The 18,481-nt window shown below is 46.3% G+C and overlaps 2 protein-coding genes across 2 annotated transcripts in view; both read right to left on the bottom strand.

Moving 5' to 3' along the window:
* Positions 1-18,481, bottom strand: part of LOC142497853 (alpha-tectorin-like) — a 299,739-nt gene that overhangs the window by 86,739 nt on the left and 194,519 nt on the right. The gene's annotated exons all lie outside the window — the stretch shown is intronic.
* Positions 792-12,688, bottom strand: LOC142496576 (sushi, nidogen and EGF-like domain-containing protein 1). The gene is made up of 6 exons (XM_075603240.1): positions 12,567-12,688; positions 8,435-8,548; positions 4,916-5,040; positions 3,448-3,732; positions 2,034-2,147; positions 792-1,142 (listed from the first exon to the last, which is right to left on the bottom strand). The coding sequence occupies exons 1-6, from the start codon at positions 12,601-12,603 to the stop codon at positions 972-974; spliced, it is 846 nt and encodes a 281-aa protein (XP_075459355.1). The 5' UTR covers positions 12,604-12,688; the 3' UTR covers positions 792-971.

Raw genomic sequence — 18,481 nt, 5'->3', positions numbered from 1 at the left:
GGCAAAGGGCAGGGGGAGGGAGGGCAGGGGGGCAAAGGGCAGGGGGAGGGAGGGCAGGGGGGCAAAGGGCAGGGGGAGGGAGGGCAGGGGGCAAAGGGCAGGGGGGGCAAAGGGCAGGGGGGGCAAAGGGCAGGGGGGGGCAAAGGGCAGGGGGCAGGGAGGGTAGGGGAGGCAGGGAGGGTAGGGGGGCAAAGGGCAGGGTGAGTCTTGGACGCGTGAAATAACCCATTCCCCTGCGTTTATTCACCTTGCACACAGCCGCGCTCCTGTTCCTACGGGTACCGGCCGCCGTCCTCCTCCACCTCGGGCTCCTCAGCGGAGAGGCTGAGACGCTCCGGTGAGGAGGTGCTGTGCCTTTTGCGGGGAGAGGCGGAGACAGCCGGAGGAGCGCCCTGTGTGAGGGTAGAGCCGCACAGTGCGTGCTCTGTGTGTGTTGGGTGAGCGAGAGCGCCGGGTGAGGGAGTGGCCTATGTGTGGTTAGAGCCGTGGGGAGGTGAGAGTCCCCCGCTGTGTCCCGGGCACTCGCTTCGCTCCCCAGCTGACTGTAGTGGCGCCGGGGGGGGGGGGGGAGGGGGTGGAAGCGCGGGAAACAGGGAGACACGGGGAGTGGAGGAGGTGCGCATGGGTCACGATGACTTGGATTTCAGGCAGATGTTCGGGGAGGAAGAGGTGGAGCCTCCGGGACCGGCGGGTAAGAGACCGGGAGATGTTCTGCTAACACTGTGAGCCCCACCCCCCGGGTTATACATGCTGCTAATGTATGTAACACCCCCCCCCCTACCGTGTGTGTGTGTTGTGTGTCCTTTGGCCCGTCACTCCGCCTCAGGCCAATGAGAGGTGTGCGGGGGCGGGCGGGCCAAGGGACCAATGAGATTTCCCCTAGGGACAGAGGCCATGCAGACAGGCATACAGTGCTTTCACAAATATAGTATAAGATACATTGTACAGTCGAACTGTACTTGATGTATTTCCTAATGAACATTGCACCTACCACAGAAGTCTGCAGATTTCAGTTGATCCGCTCTGAAAGCCCAGCGTCCGGTAACGTTAACGTTACTGGTGGATGACACATTCAGGATGGCTGGGGACATTGATCCTGGAATTGAGTAGTAATCTGTGCTGTACCCGCTGTTTAGACCAGCCTGTGGAGCAGAACATCACCTTAATGCAGTTGGACTCACCTACATCCTGAGTGGAACGTGTCCCATACAGGGGGGAAGTACCAGTGTCACATAGAAGGGAATTTAATTAAAAGGATCATACTATTTAGATCCTCAACCATAAAAATAATATTTGTTTGTTTTTGACTAGAGAAAAAAATACTGCATTGTTACTACCAGTGCTGCAGATAGAGGGGTGGGGGAGGGGTTGATGCAGCTGACAATGCTGCCATGGTAAGTGCGAGTATAGAAGCCCTGGTTACTTGTTGGCAATTCATTAATCTGCATTCTGTGTGCATTGGGCTCCCATAGTGTGGAACATTCCCTCCTCCCAGCATCACCTGACCCATTGGAAAGAGGCATCTCCATAGCTACGTCCCAACCTACAGAGCAGTCATATCTGGGTGAGATGAGCTGCAGAATACATGTATAGGGCAGCATTATACTGTAAAGCAGCCCAAGCAAATTCCCAATGACGGCCATCTTTTATTGAGCTTTACAAATATTTTACATCATGTATATATACCTACACATACAACGAGTAAATACGGGAGGATTTCATAATGGGGCATCATTGAATAGGCGGATAAACCTTTATGTGGTCTGTTTCCATTAGGATCTTGTGGTAACAGTTATTAAACTGTTACTTTATGTACACGGCTTTCCTTGTGTATCTAGAGTGCAGCTAAGGGACTTGAATGACCCCTTGGGGTCATTTGGTGTTGCTTTGCATTATTGTTTTCCCTTTGCACCAGTTAATTTATTATTATCTTATATGGTGAGCGATGTGTCTTTGTGTGTTTTCTACTGTAGCTATGTAATGATTAACAGAGCAGTGCTCCTCACTCAGGGTGCATACAATGGCGTTCTTACCAGTGCTGGGATACCCCCGCTGGCTGTGCCTGTCGTCCACTGGATGTCCGCATAGTTGAACAGAATGAAAGTGAGATTCCCATCTGTGCTCAGGACAGCCTGAAATGTGTTCACCTAAAGGCACAGAACAGGGTATGGCATTACCTCTTCCGTGATTCCTGCTTGGTGCTACTCAGGGTGGGGCTGGGAGGTTACAGGTGTAGCAGATGTTATTGCACCCGCTGGCACGCACTACTGACTGCAATAGCACAATAGCCCCACCTTTTTTGCACATGGCTAATGCTATTACAATGGCGCCTTTTCCTACTTGTGCATTGTGTGTGCCATGCATCAACTCACCAGTGGATAACATTTGCTATATCTGTACTCTCTAAACTATATCCAATTTTATCAGCTGTTAATGATAAAAATCAGAAATAAACACTATACAGTCCATAATATATTGTTGTCAAATATTTCTTTAATTCTGGTCACTTCTGCACATGATTCTTGTTCTGTTGCTCAGGCTGTTTGCAGGAACTGTTTACAGGCAAAGCACAAAAAAATTCACAGGCAGTCTCCAGGGCCTCTTTGAAATTCAAGGGCCACCTCTCATCTCACTTCTATCACCATATGTAAGAGATGTGTGCAGAGGTACACTTAATGGAGACCGATTAGGGTGAAATGAAGTCCTGGCTTTATTGAGCCTGTTCCTTTAACAAGGCAAAATATACAAAAAGAAACAAAATAAAGGCCTACTCCACTTTGGAGAATAACTAAACTTTTACTCCAGCCCTTTCTAACTGAGTGGCTAGCTAAGCTGTTTACCACCCCAGATGTGTGTGTGTGTGTGTGTGTGTGTGTGTGTGTGTGTGTGTCCTATCTGTTTCTGTTGTTGCAGCTGTAGGCTTTTGCAGTCCAACCACTCCCAGGAATAACAGTCTGGTCTTTCCTCTGTCAGCATAGATGAATGCTCAGGAAAAACTCTGTCAGTCCTCCTTATCCATATGTCAGCCCAATTGTGAGCTAAGGAAATCTCTCTCCTGTGTCTCACATGAGGCTTTTTACAGAGCTCTCATTAGTCCAGGTGGAGTCTGGTTAATTGCCTGACTGCACAACCATCTCCCTGCTGGATTTACAGGCAGTTTCTCTTAACCACGGATAAGTCCCTGTTACAGGCGCCAGTCCACACAAAGAAGAAAACCTGTTTCAAAAGCATCTATGAAGAAGTCTCTTGTTGCTCCATTAAACTTATAATTAAACAACATGTACAGTATGTACACTGAGCGCTATACACAGGTAGTGCAGCATACTGTAGGTTGGGTAACAAAGGACTGGTAAAGGATGAGTAACATGGCTATTACAGCACCAGAGAATAATGTATGATTACATCATTACAAACTATGTTGGGGGAGGAAGAAGCTAAAAATGATACCTTGCTCGAAGATTGAGATCCATAAAATCCAACTTTGTGCCACGTCGCCACAAACACCCACCGAGCAGAGAAGTGTAGGACACAGAAGTGAGTTCTAATGTCTGATGTTGCCCGCGCCAAAATACCAGGATCCGTGCTCTGCCGGTAATATATGTCACCTGCTCTCGTATTATCCACATCAGCCCAGAAAGGGGCTAGGAAAGGGTTCCCATCAGTCACAGGGAGCGCGCTGGGTGTAAAAGTGCCGATTGACGTACTGAATGACAGCAAACCATTGTTATTCACCTGTTGGAGCAGGAGAAGAATATCAAAACCCTTACATTTTTGTAGTCTTCATCAATAACAAATATGATGAACCTAAAATGAGAATATTTACATCTGCAGTCAAATGACTTTAACCAATTCCTGTCCAGAACTGCTTTGTTATGTGATGTTTATTTCCCCCTTCTGGTTAAATGCACATTCATTGTCAGAGAAAGTGTAGTTCCGCTGTTTAAATCAAACCTTTTCTTACATAACAATGTTCTTTTTTTTTTCTTTTTCTTCAGTTTACTGATTTGTTAAAAAAAAATCCTGAAAAGGATGAATTTAACTAAATAATTTTAGTGTGGAAATTTTGTTATTTCACACACAATCTTAGTGTCCATAAGACCCCATACTTCCCGAGATACAGGCCCTGTTATGGATTTTAACAGGAATTTAACATGGTGGGGATAATGGCACCCATAACAGGGCCTGTTTCTCGGGAAGTAGGGAGCCCCTGGACCTGAAATCAATGCGGTTCAGCTCCGGAGAGCCCCTGCTACAATACTGTAGTGTTAAAATTGAAATAAACCCCCCGCGATCACCTGTTAGAGGCGCGCAGGTAAGAGTGACTGCTTCAGTCTCTCTCTTAGGCTGAGTCCACTATGCCACTGACCGCGCTTGTCGCGGTCAGCACAATGCATTTTATTTGTACGGCCACGCTCACACGGCACACGCTCCTGCCTATACGCGCACTGGTGCATGGCGCTTGCTGAGACAGATAAAATTCTGTTTCAGACGCGCTGAAGGGTCACATGACCTCCTCAGTCAATCAGCGCCAGTTACTGCCCGGCTACGCCCCCCACTTCCGCTTACAAAAAGTTTTGCCGGCCAGCCGAACGCTCATGCTTGGAGAGTTGGTGACGTAATTGCTATCAAGAATGAGTAAGGTCAGCGGCACAGTGGACGCAGCCTTTCTCCGCATCTCTTACAGACAGGTAGACCCCGGTAGGATTAACACAACAGGGACACCTGCTGTGCTAATCCGATGGGCCATTTAGCCTGCAGCGGACCATCTCGGATCACCACGCACTCTAGTGCGTGATTCAACCCGATAAGTGGTCGGGTAATGGCCGCTGCATCTGTATTTTACTCTTTATTTGTGATATGAATTGCTATATTTCGGGACATTTGATGGAGGGATTGTGTCTGACGTTGTACTCACATAGAGATAATTGTAAACCTTTCCAAAAAGATTAATCCTGGAAGAGAGTGTTATTAATGCTGATCCACCATCATCTACTTTTCGATTGATAATGTCGACTGCAGGTCCATATGGGTAGAGAAGATCTGTGGACAGAGACTATTACTTACATATCTGGAGGCAACATTTCTTTGCAATAAGTTAATGTCCTCTTCAGCACTTCACTTAATAAAGATCCTGTCTCACACTACCTATGTTTAAAAAATGAATACCTGGTACCTGAAAGCTACCGTGCTAGAGGCAGTTACCCCTCTTTAATCAATTGCTAGTCTCCTGTTTGCCCTCCCACTCTACCCAATCTGCCACACCATTTCAATGTCTGCAATCTGGCTATTTCACAGTCAAACTGGCCGTCAATCATGAAGTGGTCCTGCTGGTATGAACGTTTTTATCTTTGAGACAGAGATAATAGTCGTGTGTTTTGTCTACCACAAAACAATGTAATTTTTTTATTAAGTTTGACCTCCAAGGAATGATTTAATGCCACCCTAAATAACAAACCCTAAAAACACAGTTGGATACTCTAAATAATTAATATGACCGGGTAACGTAGAAGGGCTTAATTGGGACCCTACTCCTGCATGTTAGTTATAGAATTCTCACAATCTGTCCTTGTTTCATATCATATTAAAATCAGAGACAGAACATAAAACACAGACAGAGCCTAGTGCTACATGCATGACACAAATACACAGTACAGTGCCAATATATATATATATATATATATATATATATATATATATAGAGAGAGAGAGAGATAGAGAGAGAGATATAGAGATATATTTTGAATAAAATGGTCTTTTAGTTTAATTCTTTGGCCAAAGTGTCGTAAGCCCATGGGCCTCTCCAAGGCAGACCACGTCTCATGGGTCCTAACACTAATATAAATTCTTAATAACCTGTACATTACCAGGAAGAATGATTTATAACAAATCTGTCAAAATTAGTTGCATAGTTCTAAGTCTGGACACTTGTATGTATATATATATATATATATATATATAACCACAACACACACACATATATATATATATATATATATATATATATATATATATATATATATATATATATATATGTGTGTGTGTTGTGGTTATTTTGGGGGTTCAATATGAGCGTATAGGGGTTCTGTATGTCTTGTTACATCAATGAATGCTCTTTAGGTACAATCTTTTTTATTTTTTCCCCCTGTATTGCTTATTGGTTAAAGAGAAAACAGCAGAATGTTACTAAGCCGAGCCCTGTATCATACAAATATGTTCACAATTTTTCACTATAGTGAATACTGCATAGTTTAGTAAATACCCCTATCATTAGGAACTAGCTTCCAGACACTGTCTGGAACACTGTCCTGGAACTTGTTTATTTTCCCTGTTCTGAGGCTACTATCACTCCTAAGTGTTATAATGTTACAAATGTAACTATTTCCTTTGGCTTCTGAGCCAGTTACTCCTTAGTGAGTTGGGCTGCCTCTCTTCTCCCATGTCAGTTGGTGCAGTCTGTGCCTTATTTCCTGCTTGTACAGGCAAGCATGCTTCATTTTTGGAACCAACAGCCCTGTGAGTAACATTCCCTCTCACTATTCTCCCAGAACAAGGCATTCATTTTCTACCTTCCTCTCACAAATGCTACACCCAAGTTATTCTATGTTTCTGTTACCCCCCTCCAATAAAGTTAAAGAAAATAGAAGGACCCTGTGTGCATTTAAAGGGGACAAATTTAAACTGCTTGATCCTTCTCATTACCTACAGTGAGCCTGGGCCAGAACAAACACACACTGTGCATATCCATCTCGACACAGAGACATTTTATAAGCTCTTCCTAAATAACCCTTCTACAACTATTGTACTCACTCTTATTAATTTAATTGCCTGGAATCTATAACATTACTGTCACTGTCCTTGTCATAATCAACGACATGGCCACAAAGTAAGGGCTGTCTTAACATATTTATGTTTTGCATAAAAAGGTTTGTCTTTTGCATTGGCTTCTGTGTTCATACTTCGTACTGTAGAATAACAGAGAACATAAGGACGGGTTTTAGATAATAGGACGTCGGAAAGATGTTGGGAGAATATAGCGTTCTTTTCTTTCAGGGATAGTGCTCTCAAATATTACTTGCAGTTTATATAGGACAGGAGTTATGATCACTATGGCTAGATTCACTAATGTGTGCCAGTGACCCAGGGGAACTTTATGGAGGGTGGAACTATGACTTTGGGCCATGGGGCTTAGGCAGTGGATAGGTGGGGGTTATTAGGCACTTAGGTGCGAGTTTGTGGGCTAGTGGGGGAAAGGGAGGCATAGAAGATCTTTTAGGCAGGAGGACTGGACAGAAACTTCCTTGTTCCTTTAAAAAAATAGGAATTCGTGAAAAAAAATCAATTAAGATATTTTGGCTTGTTGGTTTATTTGTTATTACAGTAGTTTGATCACATTGTGATGTTTTGGTGAGTTAAAGCTTTGCCAGGATGGCCTATAGTGATAGCCAATGAGTTTATTAATTGGTAATGCTCAAGGGTATGGGTTTTGGCAGTCAGAGTTCAGCTGGCGTGACTTTGCTACCAGACTAGTTCTGCAGTGGTTGGGGGGCCACAGTATCTGCTTGCTCCATTTATCCTGTTGAAGATCGTATCTGGCAAGCCTGTTTGTTCGTTGGAATTGTTTAATAAAGCGGTGGTCAGTTTCACCCATACTTTTGTGTTCCCTGGTGCGTATTGAGGTTTGGGGGTTTGGTTGAGGATTGGAATAGTTTGGGCCCTCGCGGTATCATATCTCATGGCAATTGCATGTGCAAAGGTTCTTGCACGCTTTGTGTATCTAGCTGACTGGGCAATATATTTATACCTGAGCTACAATTATTTAGTTAAATATATGTTCCGAATATTTGTTCAGTCACCGCATGTGTTGAGGTTGTTGCTTGTGCTGCCACTGTGACTCCTAACATTTGTGTTGGCATGTTGATTTCAGGTCCAGATGTTGTGGGACTCTCTGTTGGTGCTGATATCAGGAGACTGACTGTGACATCGGAGTCTGCATTGGACTTTGTGCTAGGGAGAGTTGTTACAGATATCTGTTCCTCTTTTGTAACATATTTGTTCCCTTGAGCGGTAGATGTCACAGGCTTCAGATTTACAGTTGTCTTGTATATTGACGATTTAGTGGTACTATCTGATTCTGTATTGATTTCTGTTATGTTAATATCCTCTATTATGCTGTGTTCTGAGACTGATGTGGTATCTGATGTGTCTTTAACAGACTGGCTTGTTTCAGCGGCCACATGAGTCCCAGAAACAGAAACGGGTGCTGTTATTTGGGAAAGTTCATATGTTGGTGAAACACTGAGGCTAATGAAGGTTGGAATCACCTCGGTACTAAGAAGAGAGGCATCCACTCTTTTCTCAGATGTTGGGGCTTTCATAGTTCCACTGGATTAAACGTCAAATTATGTAGCAGTGTTTATGTTTTCAGCAGCATTACCTGTCTCAAATAGTGTTGGCTGGATGGTAGTTTCGAAGACATGGCTGATTTGTGTGACATATTCAGTATTTTTGGCCACAATAGGGTCAGATGTTGGATCTGCAGTGGAATCATCTGAAAAAGAAAACAATAAACAATTTGATGTTTCAATTCAGTTTTGATTCTACCTTCCATTTATTAGCCGCATGTATTGCTGTTAAATAAATGTTGAGATATCATAAACACTAAGCTATATGTTACGGAGAAAGGGTAACAGTAGAGATGTTTGTTGGTCACACTGCAGCACTATAGAGGGGAGGGATTCACTAAGCTCTGCCAAATAAGGGGAAATACCGTGACATCACCTATTGTAAAACAGAAATATCACGGTAGACCAGGTCTTTTAACACCATTTATATTTAAGGGATCAGTCAATAGGCAAAACACAGTAATGAAATAAAATGAGGTTTATTTGGATAGGACCTCGGAAACACCTAGAAACACATAATACAAAAAATATACAAACTTACTGGGGTCTGGGGGTTGAGATCAAGCCCTTTCCTAGTTGCAGGGGGCCCGCTTGGATGAGCTTACCCTGACCGGGATATACCCCCGGTTCTCCGGGTCCTCTTTTCAGGTCAATTCCTAGCTGCAACCTCTCTGTTCGATTTCGAGAACTTGGACGCAAAAGACGGGACTTAGTCTCTGCGAGGCAACTTTTCAGGCTTCCAAACGAAGTCTTCGCTCTATTATTTCGAACAGAGCAACTTTGAAAAGCCCGCCCTAGCTTCATCGACTCACCTCATTGGTTGGCTGATATGGACCTGCTCCCGCTCTTGGTCAGCACCTTACATGCACTCTGCTGGGCTATCCCCAGAATGGAGGGGGAAGGAGCAGCCAATTGGAGCATGGGAATTCTTCCCCGTCAGCCAATAGAAAGAGGGGCTCGACCCCGGCTGACGGCAGAGGAGTAGGCGTGCCCAGCAGGCTTGAAAAGCCAGGTGCACGGGAAATATGATTTTTGCCAAACGGAGAGCAGACTCTATGGCTGCATCCTCCTTGACTAACTCATTGCCACCTGCAGGGCTGGCTCCACCAAGTCTGGAAACCACAAAAGGTGTCCCCGCAGGGCGTCCTTTGTAGTCTGGACCTGGCCATTCGCCCTTTCCTTGCTCACCAAACCTTTCTCACCTCTGGACATCCTCTCCCTTTTGAACTACGGACCCTATGCAGACTTGTTGGCATCTTAACTGGTAGCCCGGGCAAGCTGCATAGAGCCTAATAGGAAATGTATCAAACATCATAAACCATACTTTAATACATGGGGGACATTGGGGAGACTCCTGAATATATGGGACTTAGGACTGGGATATCGTGGCTCGGAACTCAGGTGTCTGGGGGACGCTGGACAGCTCTGATGTGATTCTACTCATGTACCGGCAAATAGTGCCTGCACGTCGGGTAGAATGAAGGTACTACCGGTAGCTCCGGATGCCAAACTCCTGCAAACAAAATAATGACATTCTTGCCCCACCTACTCCACCTAAAACTTACATACAGCAAGTTTCACGAGTCGTGGGAAAAAGGAACATGGAAAGTGGAAATGAAGGGGTCACTTTAACTTTACATGTACCTGGCCCCTGGCTTAGCTGGGTAGCTGCCAGGGACCCATGGGAACCAAGGGCCACCAAAGGGCTTAACCTTTATTATAAAGCCTGGTTACCCTTGCCCGTCACAAGAAACATCCTTTATTTAATGCCTTCATAACTAACCTACCAATATGCAAAGAGTATCGAGCACACTAAAGCTTGTGTTTCTTCGCGATAGTGCTATGTGTTAGCTTTAAATAACATACCGTTAATAAAGTCTGTGTTACTCCCATCCAGACCCTGAAATACGGCTGGGAGGGGAGAGAATACCAGTGATAAATAATAACTAGTTATATTAGATTACATAAACTTGTATCATATATCTAATATATTAACCCTTTAGTAGCCCAAGTGCCCTGCTAGCCATGGGTAAGCATCAAGTTGGGTATCGGTCCATAGTGTTGCCCATGTAGATTATTTCCCGGGGGTCCTTTACCCCGAGGATCAGGCGAGATATTTCTGTGAATGTGCTTTTAAGTATTCATTCACACCGTGGGGGCCAATGAGACTACCTAGGCTCCCCTTGTAGTTGCAAAAGGAAAATGGTAAAATTGGGAATGTGTGTGTGAATATCTATAACGGTGGAGGGTTTTTTTGTCACCTTTTTCACCCACCATAAAGTAAAATGTATTATATTTATATATATATATTTATATATATATCCTCTTCACCCCTCTGCCCTCACCGCCCCCATACCCTCCCCCCCATCTCTACTATCTCTCCCCGTATTATATCCTTTTTAACTCTTAGAAGGGTTTTTCAACAGGCTGTTCACAATAAATATGAAGGAAATGTTTTACCTTGTTAGAAGACAGAAACGTAACAAGTAATATGTGATATGTTTAGTATATTCTATCCGTGCCAATATACAATATATCCTGATGTAAATACATGTTGTCAAAGCTAACACCGAAAAGAAAATTTGTAAAACCCTGTAAAAAACAATAAAGCAGATTGAAATAATAATAAAAAAAAGTAATATATATATATAAATACACATTTTAAGTTATGGTGGGTGAAAAAAGCAACAAAAAACCTCTACCGTTGGCATATAGCCAATAAAGAATATCACTTGTCTTAGATAGGACTGCAACCCTGCCTTTCACCATTATCACCTAGCATACAGTGCTTCCACTGCAGCAAGGGATTCTGGGAAATGACATGCAAATGGGAACACAATGTGTCACCTTTTGCCTGAAATCAATTTTTACATGGAACTCTTATAAGCAAATGCTCTGCTGTTCACACAGCTTTTAAGCACAGCATGGGATTAGATGCAAAGCCAGTCAAACCACTCATAGACCGCTGTTTTGACCTTGTGGATGCACTGTTTTTAAGTAAAAACCTTTCTTGCTTTATCCATTGTAACCGCCGGAAGACGAGATCAGTGTATCTCGAAAGTGCGCACAAATAAAAGTATATATATCTATAAAAGTATATATATATATATATATATATATATATATATATATATATATATATATATATATATATATATATATATATTATATGTTTAGACTCGGCACTGTTTTTTTTTATTATTGCAAAGAAATGCTTTACTAGCCTCTTTGCTCTGCAATAGGGGAGGTTAGGCTAGTGGTAGATTTATTTTAACTCCTTTGTAGGCTCTTAGTGACAAGTTGGCTGTGGAATGGGCTACTAAGGGGTCCATATAATAAATATATTGTAGATGTTCACTTTGACATGACTCATACCTAACACCAGTGTTATGTTTTAAATAACAACATTATGCCCCCACGTTAATTGTAAGGGGGTTTCATGAATGGGAAATGCTTATGATAACAGCTAATATCCTTTGTATCTGATTATCACTGGTCACTTACAGTCACCACTAGGCTCTTTATGTGATGAAGTTTGGTGGAGTAAGGTGCTCAAAGTGTACTATATATAGGAAGGAGGGGAGCACACTCTGGATATCAATGCATTGATTAGTGTATATACTGGGCATAAAGCAATGGAGCACTATATACCCTGAAGGCTGGGGTAGGTTGTCCAGAAACAGCCTCCCCTACCTCATTGGGTTGGCCCTGAGTACTCACAGTATTCACTCAGCAACCAGAGTCTCCCCTCCACCGCGTGCTGCTGAAGAGAGATGAAGTCCAGCAAATAGAAGAGAATGCAGCTATCCACGATCCAAAGAGAAGAGCAGGTCTGGCCAAAAATCAATCTTTATTGAAGAGTCATAAAAACAAGGGATGCAGCCCTTGTTTTTATGACTCTTCAATAAAGATTGATTTTTGGCCAGACCTGCTCTTCTCTTTGGATCGTGGTGCGCTGCATTCTCTTCTATTTGCTGGTCTTTATGTGATGAAAACTGGGTAAACCCAGCCTCCCACCTCAATGTTAATAAAGGGACAAAACAAGACATACCCACTGCTAACGTTTGGTTTCGAAATGTATCATTAAAAACGAAACCAGCATATTGCTGACGATTTCTGCAATCAGTGGTCAGTAGCACAGTACCAGACATTTTACTGACTCACCCAACAGAAGAAGCCCAAGGAAGATCCACAAGTCCATGTAAGTCTCAGGACCTTCAGGCAGCTGCAGGTAACACTGCTACGCACCAAATGAATATGGTTTCACCTATTACAGGTGGGGAGGGGAATGTTAGACCATTTTGAAACACAGAGGTTAGTTTATCAAGCTCCAATACTGATTATTTTGGTGTTAAACGGTATTAAATACCCAAACGCTATTTGGTATAATATCAATGGTAACATCCCTTTACAATTAAAATAAGCTAAATTAAAACAATCAACAGCAAGCATACACATGTGTAGCCCTGGTAAGATTTGGGGCTATATGTCTATCCTCCTACTGGTGTAAGCCCTGCTAAGGGCAGGCCGCCAGTAGTTATCATGGGTTTCCCCCGCTTCAAGCCCTGGCCTGATTGGTGGAGGTAGACCCCTGACTCTGTGTGGAAGGCAAAGAGACACAGGGGAGGGGCCTGCTGACATCATGATGGGCAGGCCTGTCTAAAGTTAGTGGGCTGCTCCTGTGTGTTCTGGGTCAGTCTGGTCTTGGAGTTGAAGGTGACAGGGGAGGAGACGCTCAGACCATATTGAGTAGGATTGATAGCACTCTAGTGTGGTGGACCAATGCCCCTCACCCTGCAGGGGGTGAGGGGAGAGCTAGCCTCTAACCTTGGGGTAGAGGTTTGTAGTATTAGAGCTCCAGACAGCCCACCCTGAGGGAGTACTTCTGGAGGGAAAGGAGAAGGAGGAAAAGCCTGTACAGTGTACCTGAGTGCTGCTGTGTGTTACTGCTGCGGTTGAGAATAAAGAGACATTGCTGCTTTTATATATAAGACTCGTGAGTGAGACTGAAATCTCTCGCCCTGAAGCAAAGGGCTCTGTGGAAGGATTTCACCCTACATCCTAAGGGCTTACCAGAGAAGGAAGCGCTGCTTCACCACTAAAGATGAAGGCATATACCCCAGAAGCCTGTCCCTGTTGTCCCCTATACCATCGAGGAAGACTCAGTCCCTCCTGTTCCTCACAGGTATGCACCACCAACATACGTGTAGCCAGCCCTCACAACACACTAGGGGCCCGATCCGTGGCCGGGGGGGAGGTGGGGGAGGGAACATGAGATCATACATTTGGAGGCGAGCGGCTGAAATCCAGAAACAGGACAGGCTTTCAGCGAAGCAGAGCTGGAAGTGTTAAGTGCACCTTCCATGCAAGTGCTGGAGAAAGTAGGGCATATATGCATACCAGGGGTAGTAAGGGGAGCGTGGACTCCCGCACAGTACGCCCATGGTGCCCTAAGAGGGTGTTGTAAGATGGGTGTGTGGCTATAGCTGTTCTAGTCCCTTGAGGCAGATAGTATGAGGCAACTGGGGGGGTTAGCCTGTTAACTAGTCCAGGGACCATGGCCCAGGGCCCGCACTATGAGTGCCAAAAGTAGGAGACGCCTGTACTTAGGGAGATGCCCGGGTACACTAGCCAGCACCCACATAAAACACACCACAGAGTACTTGCAGGAACCGTCAGCGAGTGTGGTGCACAGGGAAAGAATTCTGCCTAGCCTGGGGTATGCCATACATCATATCAGTGGGTAAAGCATGCAGAGAGCATCAGAGAGTCTCAGTGAGAGCAGTCAGTGTCTAGGAACCAGTTCCACACTAGACACTGAGCGTAGCGATATTTAACATTTGGAGTGCTCACTAAAGATGGCGGCCGCCAATACATGTGCTCTGCATGAAGAAGTTAAAAATGGCGACAGCAGCGTCATCCACGGCCCAGCAGCTAGCAGCCGTCCCAAAATGGCAACACCCGCCAAGACTGGATCGTGCACGTGCTGCGTGCAAGCAGGCTGCAAGAGAAATGTGGCAAGAGATGTGCAGGGGTTTGGCGCCAAACTCAGATCCCCTGCAGAAGGAGCAGAGCGGCGCAAAAGCCAAAGATACGCCTACCTGTGCAGTGACTGGCCGACAGACAAGGCCACGTCACGCCGAGCGAGAGAGTGCCCCTCCTCTTGTTTCCACCAGAGGGAGGGGCACTGTGAGAGCCAATCAGAGTTGTCCTCCCCGGAGAAGGGAGGGACAGGAAGTGAGGTTGAGGAACTTCACTTTTGCCTGGCATTCAAAGAGCAAGGAGCTAACATACTGAACTGTTCCACCCCTGAGCAAACAATGTCAGAACTGAGCATGACCACCTTCCAGTTTTCAGGAGGCTTCCTGGTGGCGGAGATCGACGACCGAGAGTACCTCCGGAGCCTGTGCATACACTGCAGGACACCCGGACCGGCCCCAAGCACGAAAGCACGATGCCCTCAATGGGGCACATTCTACCTGTGGCCTACCGAGTCATGGCCCATGATCAAGACCCCTCGGGGTGCCTCTCCGGGAACTTTAACGGAGGTGGCGGAGATGGTGGATGAGGCTGCCCTAGTTCCCTGCATCACCGCTAAAGTGGGAACCAAGGCCCAGCCAACTACAGAGCCGAGAGAGGTTCTGGCGGAGAAGAATGCGACCGCAGTGGAGGTACCGGAGCGGGCCCGTTTCATACTACTACCCACTGGCGGTGCGGCAAAAGACCCAGGTGACTCCCTAGCGGAGGATCCGAGCAAGTCATCTTTGGAGGAAGAAGATGGCGCCCCATCGGTGGCGATGAGCCTACCGGCGAACCACCCCGGCTGTAATAAAGATGGCGGTCCACTTACCGGAGAGAGGGAGCAGACGAGTCCGGACACCTCCCGACGGCGAGCGCTGGTGCGGCCTGAGGCCCGTAGAAGTCCCACGGCCGTGGTGACTCCCAGTGCGGCGGAGACGGGATCTGAGACAGTTCCGGAGGAACCAGAGATCATCAGCCGGCAGCGGAGCGGTAAGGAGACACCACCACCCCCTTACTCCCGCCAGGCGAAGACGGAACCTGCAGAGGGCGAGAGAGAAAGGCTTGCGGCCTACCTGTCCGTCCGCGATCCAGAGGAGACACCACCGCCCCTTCCGGTCCTCGACGCAGTTCCGGTGCGAGACCACGGAGCGGATGGAGATTCCGCGGGCACCAGCGATGATGTCACTTCCGGTTGCGGCTGGCACGGAGGCCCGGCAGCGCTGTTTGCAGCAAGAGGAGCAGCCATGGCAGCTGCGCTGGCCACACTGAAGGCCCAAGGTGTATCCAGAGGAGCACGAAGCACGCCGGAGAGGGCAAGTCGAAAGATGCCCACTGGTCGCGGCATTGCCCGATTGATTGCGGACATTTGCATTGCGGACATTGATTGACTTTTGCGGACATTACTGATGCCCCTGCCCCTAGCGCCATTGCCCCTGCCCCGTCACGAGTCATGACACCGGGACCTAGCGGGGATAAGTTGAGAAAGAACCCCAAGTACTCTACAGATTGGAGGGTTTTGGATCTGAGTGATGAAGGGTCTGATGGGGAGATACCGTATGCAAATGTTATTCATGTTTCTAACCCTGTACCATATTCTCCTGTGCCTAGAGGGAGGGCCTGAGGATCCCATACTACTGTGACAGCAGGGCCTGTGAGTAAGGTGGTTCACAAGATGAATCCCACCATTTACACTGATGATACAAGAGGTAGACGCAGAGGCTCGCACTCTACTGAGGCGGTCACGTCAGGTGTGTCTTCACAGACAGAGTCAGAGGCAGGTACTTCCAGTGCAGTGTCAGGGTACGAGCACCATGACAAGTGGTGGGCACCTCTGTTTACAGGATACCACAAGGGTATGGACTGTACACGGTTCCTGTTAATAAGGAACAACATAGTCGACCATTGGTGGGCTCTAGGTGCCTATTCTCCCCAGGAGGTGGCGGATGAGTTAGAGAATAGATACCAGGAGATAGAGCAGAAGAACATCCTTCCTAAGGGGGCTTATATATTGTATGATGATGTTGCCCCAGAGGAGCATGAGTTTTGGGTACTGCCAAGCAGAGCAGGTAACCGGAAACTTACCAAGCTGAGCCGAGCAGACAAGGCCATAGTGACCAGGTATAGACAATCTCATGGCTATGAGTTCCCCTATGTGCCTGAGCCTATAATGCAGGAGATTGAAGAGCAGAGAGATAGCAGTAATGGAGAACTTACGGACTAGGTTCGGTAAGGCGGGTTATCACAACGAAGACAAGATATGTGATGTGGTCCGGGCCTGGAGCATTGGAAGAAGCATATACATGCACAGTGTAGTGTATCAGCCGGAGTATGGGTCAGTACAGCCATACTATGTGAAAGTAACGGATCTTAATGGGCGGGAAGCAAGAAAGCCTGACCCACGACATTATTATTAGTTGGTTCTCCATGTTGGGAGTAACCGTGTGTTTTGTTATACGCCATCCGGGTGGATGGTCTGATGTGCAGACACTAACTATGAACTGTGTTTGTTTCCCAGATTGTTCACCTGCAGGATGGAGCTGCTAAAGTTAGGTCCAAGTGGGGACCATTGGATTCCACCTGAGGGAGAGTGTAGCCCTGGTTAGATTTTGGGCTATATGTCTATCATCCTACTGGTGTAAGCCCTGCTAAGGGCAGGCCGCCAGTAGTTATCATGGGTTTCCCCCGCTTCAAGCCCTGGCCTGATTGGTGGAGGTAGACCCCTGACTCTGTGTGGAAGGCAAAGAGACACAGGGGAGGGGCCTGCTGACATCATGATGGGCAGGCCTGTCTAAAGTTAGTGGGCTGCTCCTGTGTGTTCTGGGTCAGTCTGGTCTTGGAGTTGAAGGTGACAGGGGAGGAGACGCTCAGACCATATTGAGTAGGACTGATAGCACTCTAGTGTGGTGGACCAATGCCCCTCACCCTGCAGGGGGTGAGGGGAGAGCTAGCCTCTAACCTTGGGGTAGAGGTTTGTAGTATTAGAGCTCCAGACAGCCCACCCTGAGGGAGTACTTCTGGAGGGAAAGGAGAAGGAGGAAAAGCCTGTACAGTGTACCTGAGTGCTGCTGTGTGTTACTGCTGCGGTTGAGAATAAAGAGACATTGCTGCTTTTATATAAAAGACTCGTGTGTGAGACTGAAATCTCTCGCCCTGAAGCAAAGGGCTCTGTGGAAGGATTTCACCCTACATCCTAAGGGCTTACCAAAGATGAATGCATATACCCCAGAAGCCTGTCCCTGTTGTCCCCTATACCATCGCGGGAAACTCAGTCCCTCCTGTTCCTCACAGGTATGCACCACCAACATACATGTAGCCAGCCCTCACCACACCCTAGGGGCCCAGTCTGCGACCGGGGGGGGGGGAACATGGGTAACACATGTTAACGACATGAAAGAGCAGTATTAGAAAATGAGATTGTGCATGAATACGATAACCGTATGACCAACATTTGACTCTTAAACAGGTTCAATCAACCAGCGGGACGAAAACTTTGGCCATTTGTATCCAAGCATACTGTATGCTTTTAACCATTTGTAGGTCGATGTACTAAAGCTGGGACGGCCAACTCCAATCCTCAAGAGCCATCAACCGGACAGGATTTAAAGATATCACTGCTTCAGCACAGGGGGCTCAATCAGTGGCTCAGTCATTGACAATTTTTTTTAAGGGGAATTGGAGTCAATTGCATCATTGTTGTGTTGTATCTCTTTGCACCGATGGAATGAGGACTTTGTGCCAGTTGTGTGCCCTGTGCATCAGCTTGTTTTCTAGGGAGTGTGAAAAGGAGGCGGTGGGAGGCGTTGCATGGCACACAGAGTATTAGAGAGGGATCAAATGGTGCGTTTTCTCCTTTAAATCTGTCCCCAAAACTCAGGTTTGAGGTGACATTAACTTTTCTGCTTAAAATGCAGGAAACCGGAGAAACGGCCAGGTACATAGGACACAATTTTGAAGTCAAAATCGGTGCAGCACAAACAAGTGTTTCTGTGTACGGATACATGTCACCCTTTGCCTTGTAATATTTGACATGATCTGGATTCTGGAGGGGTTTGTGTCTT

Source organism: Ascaphus truei, chromosome 6 (genome assembly GCF_040206685.1).
Source record: "Ascaphus truei isolate aAscTru1 chromosome 6, aAscTru1.hap1, whole genome shotgun sequence".
Classification (NCBI taxonomy): domain Eukaryota; kingdom Metazoa; phylum Chordata; class Amphibia; order Anura; family Ascaphidae; genus Ascaphus; species Ascaphus truei.
Note: the sequence above shows the minus strand (reverse complement) of the source record. Positions and strands in the feature narration are given on the sequence as shown.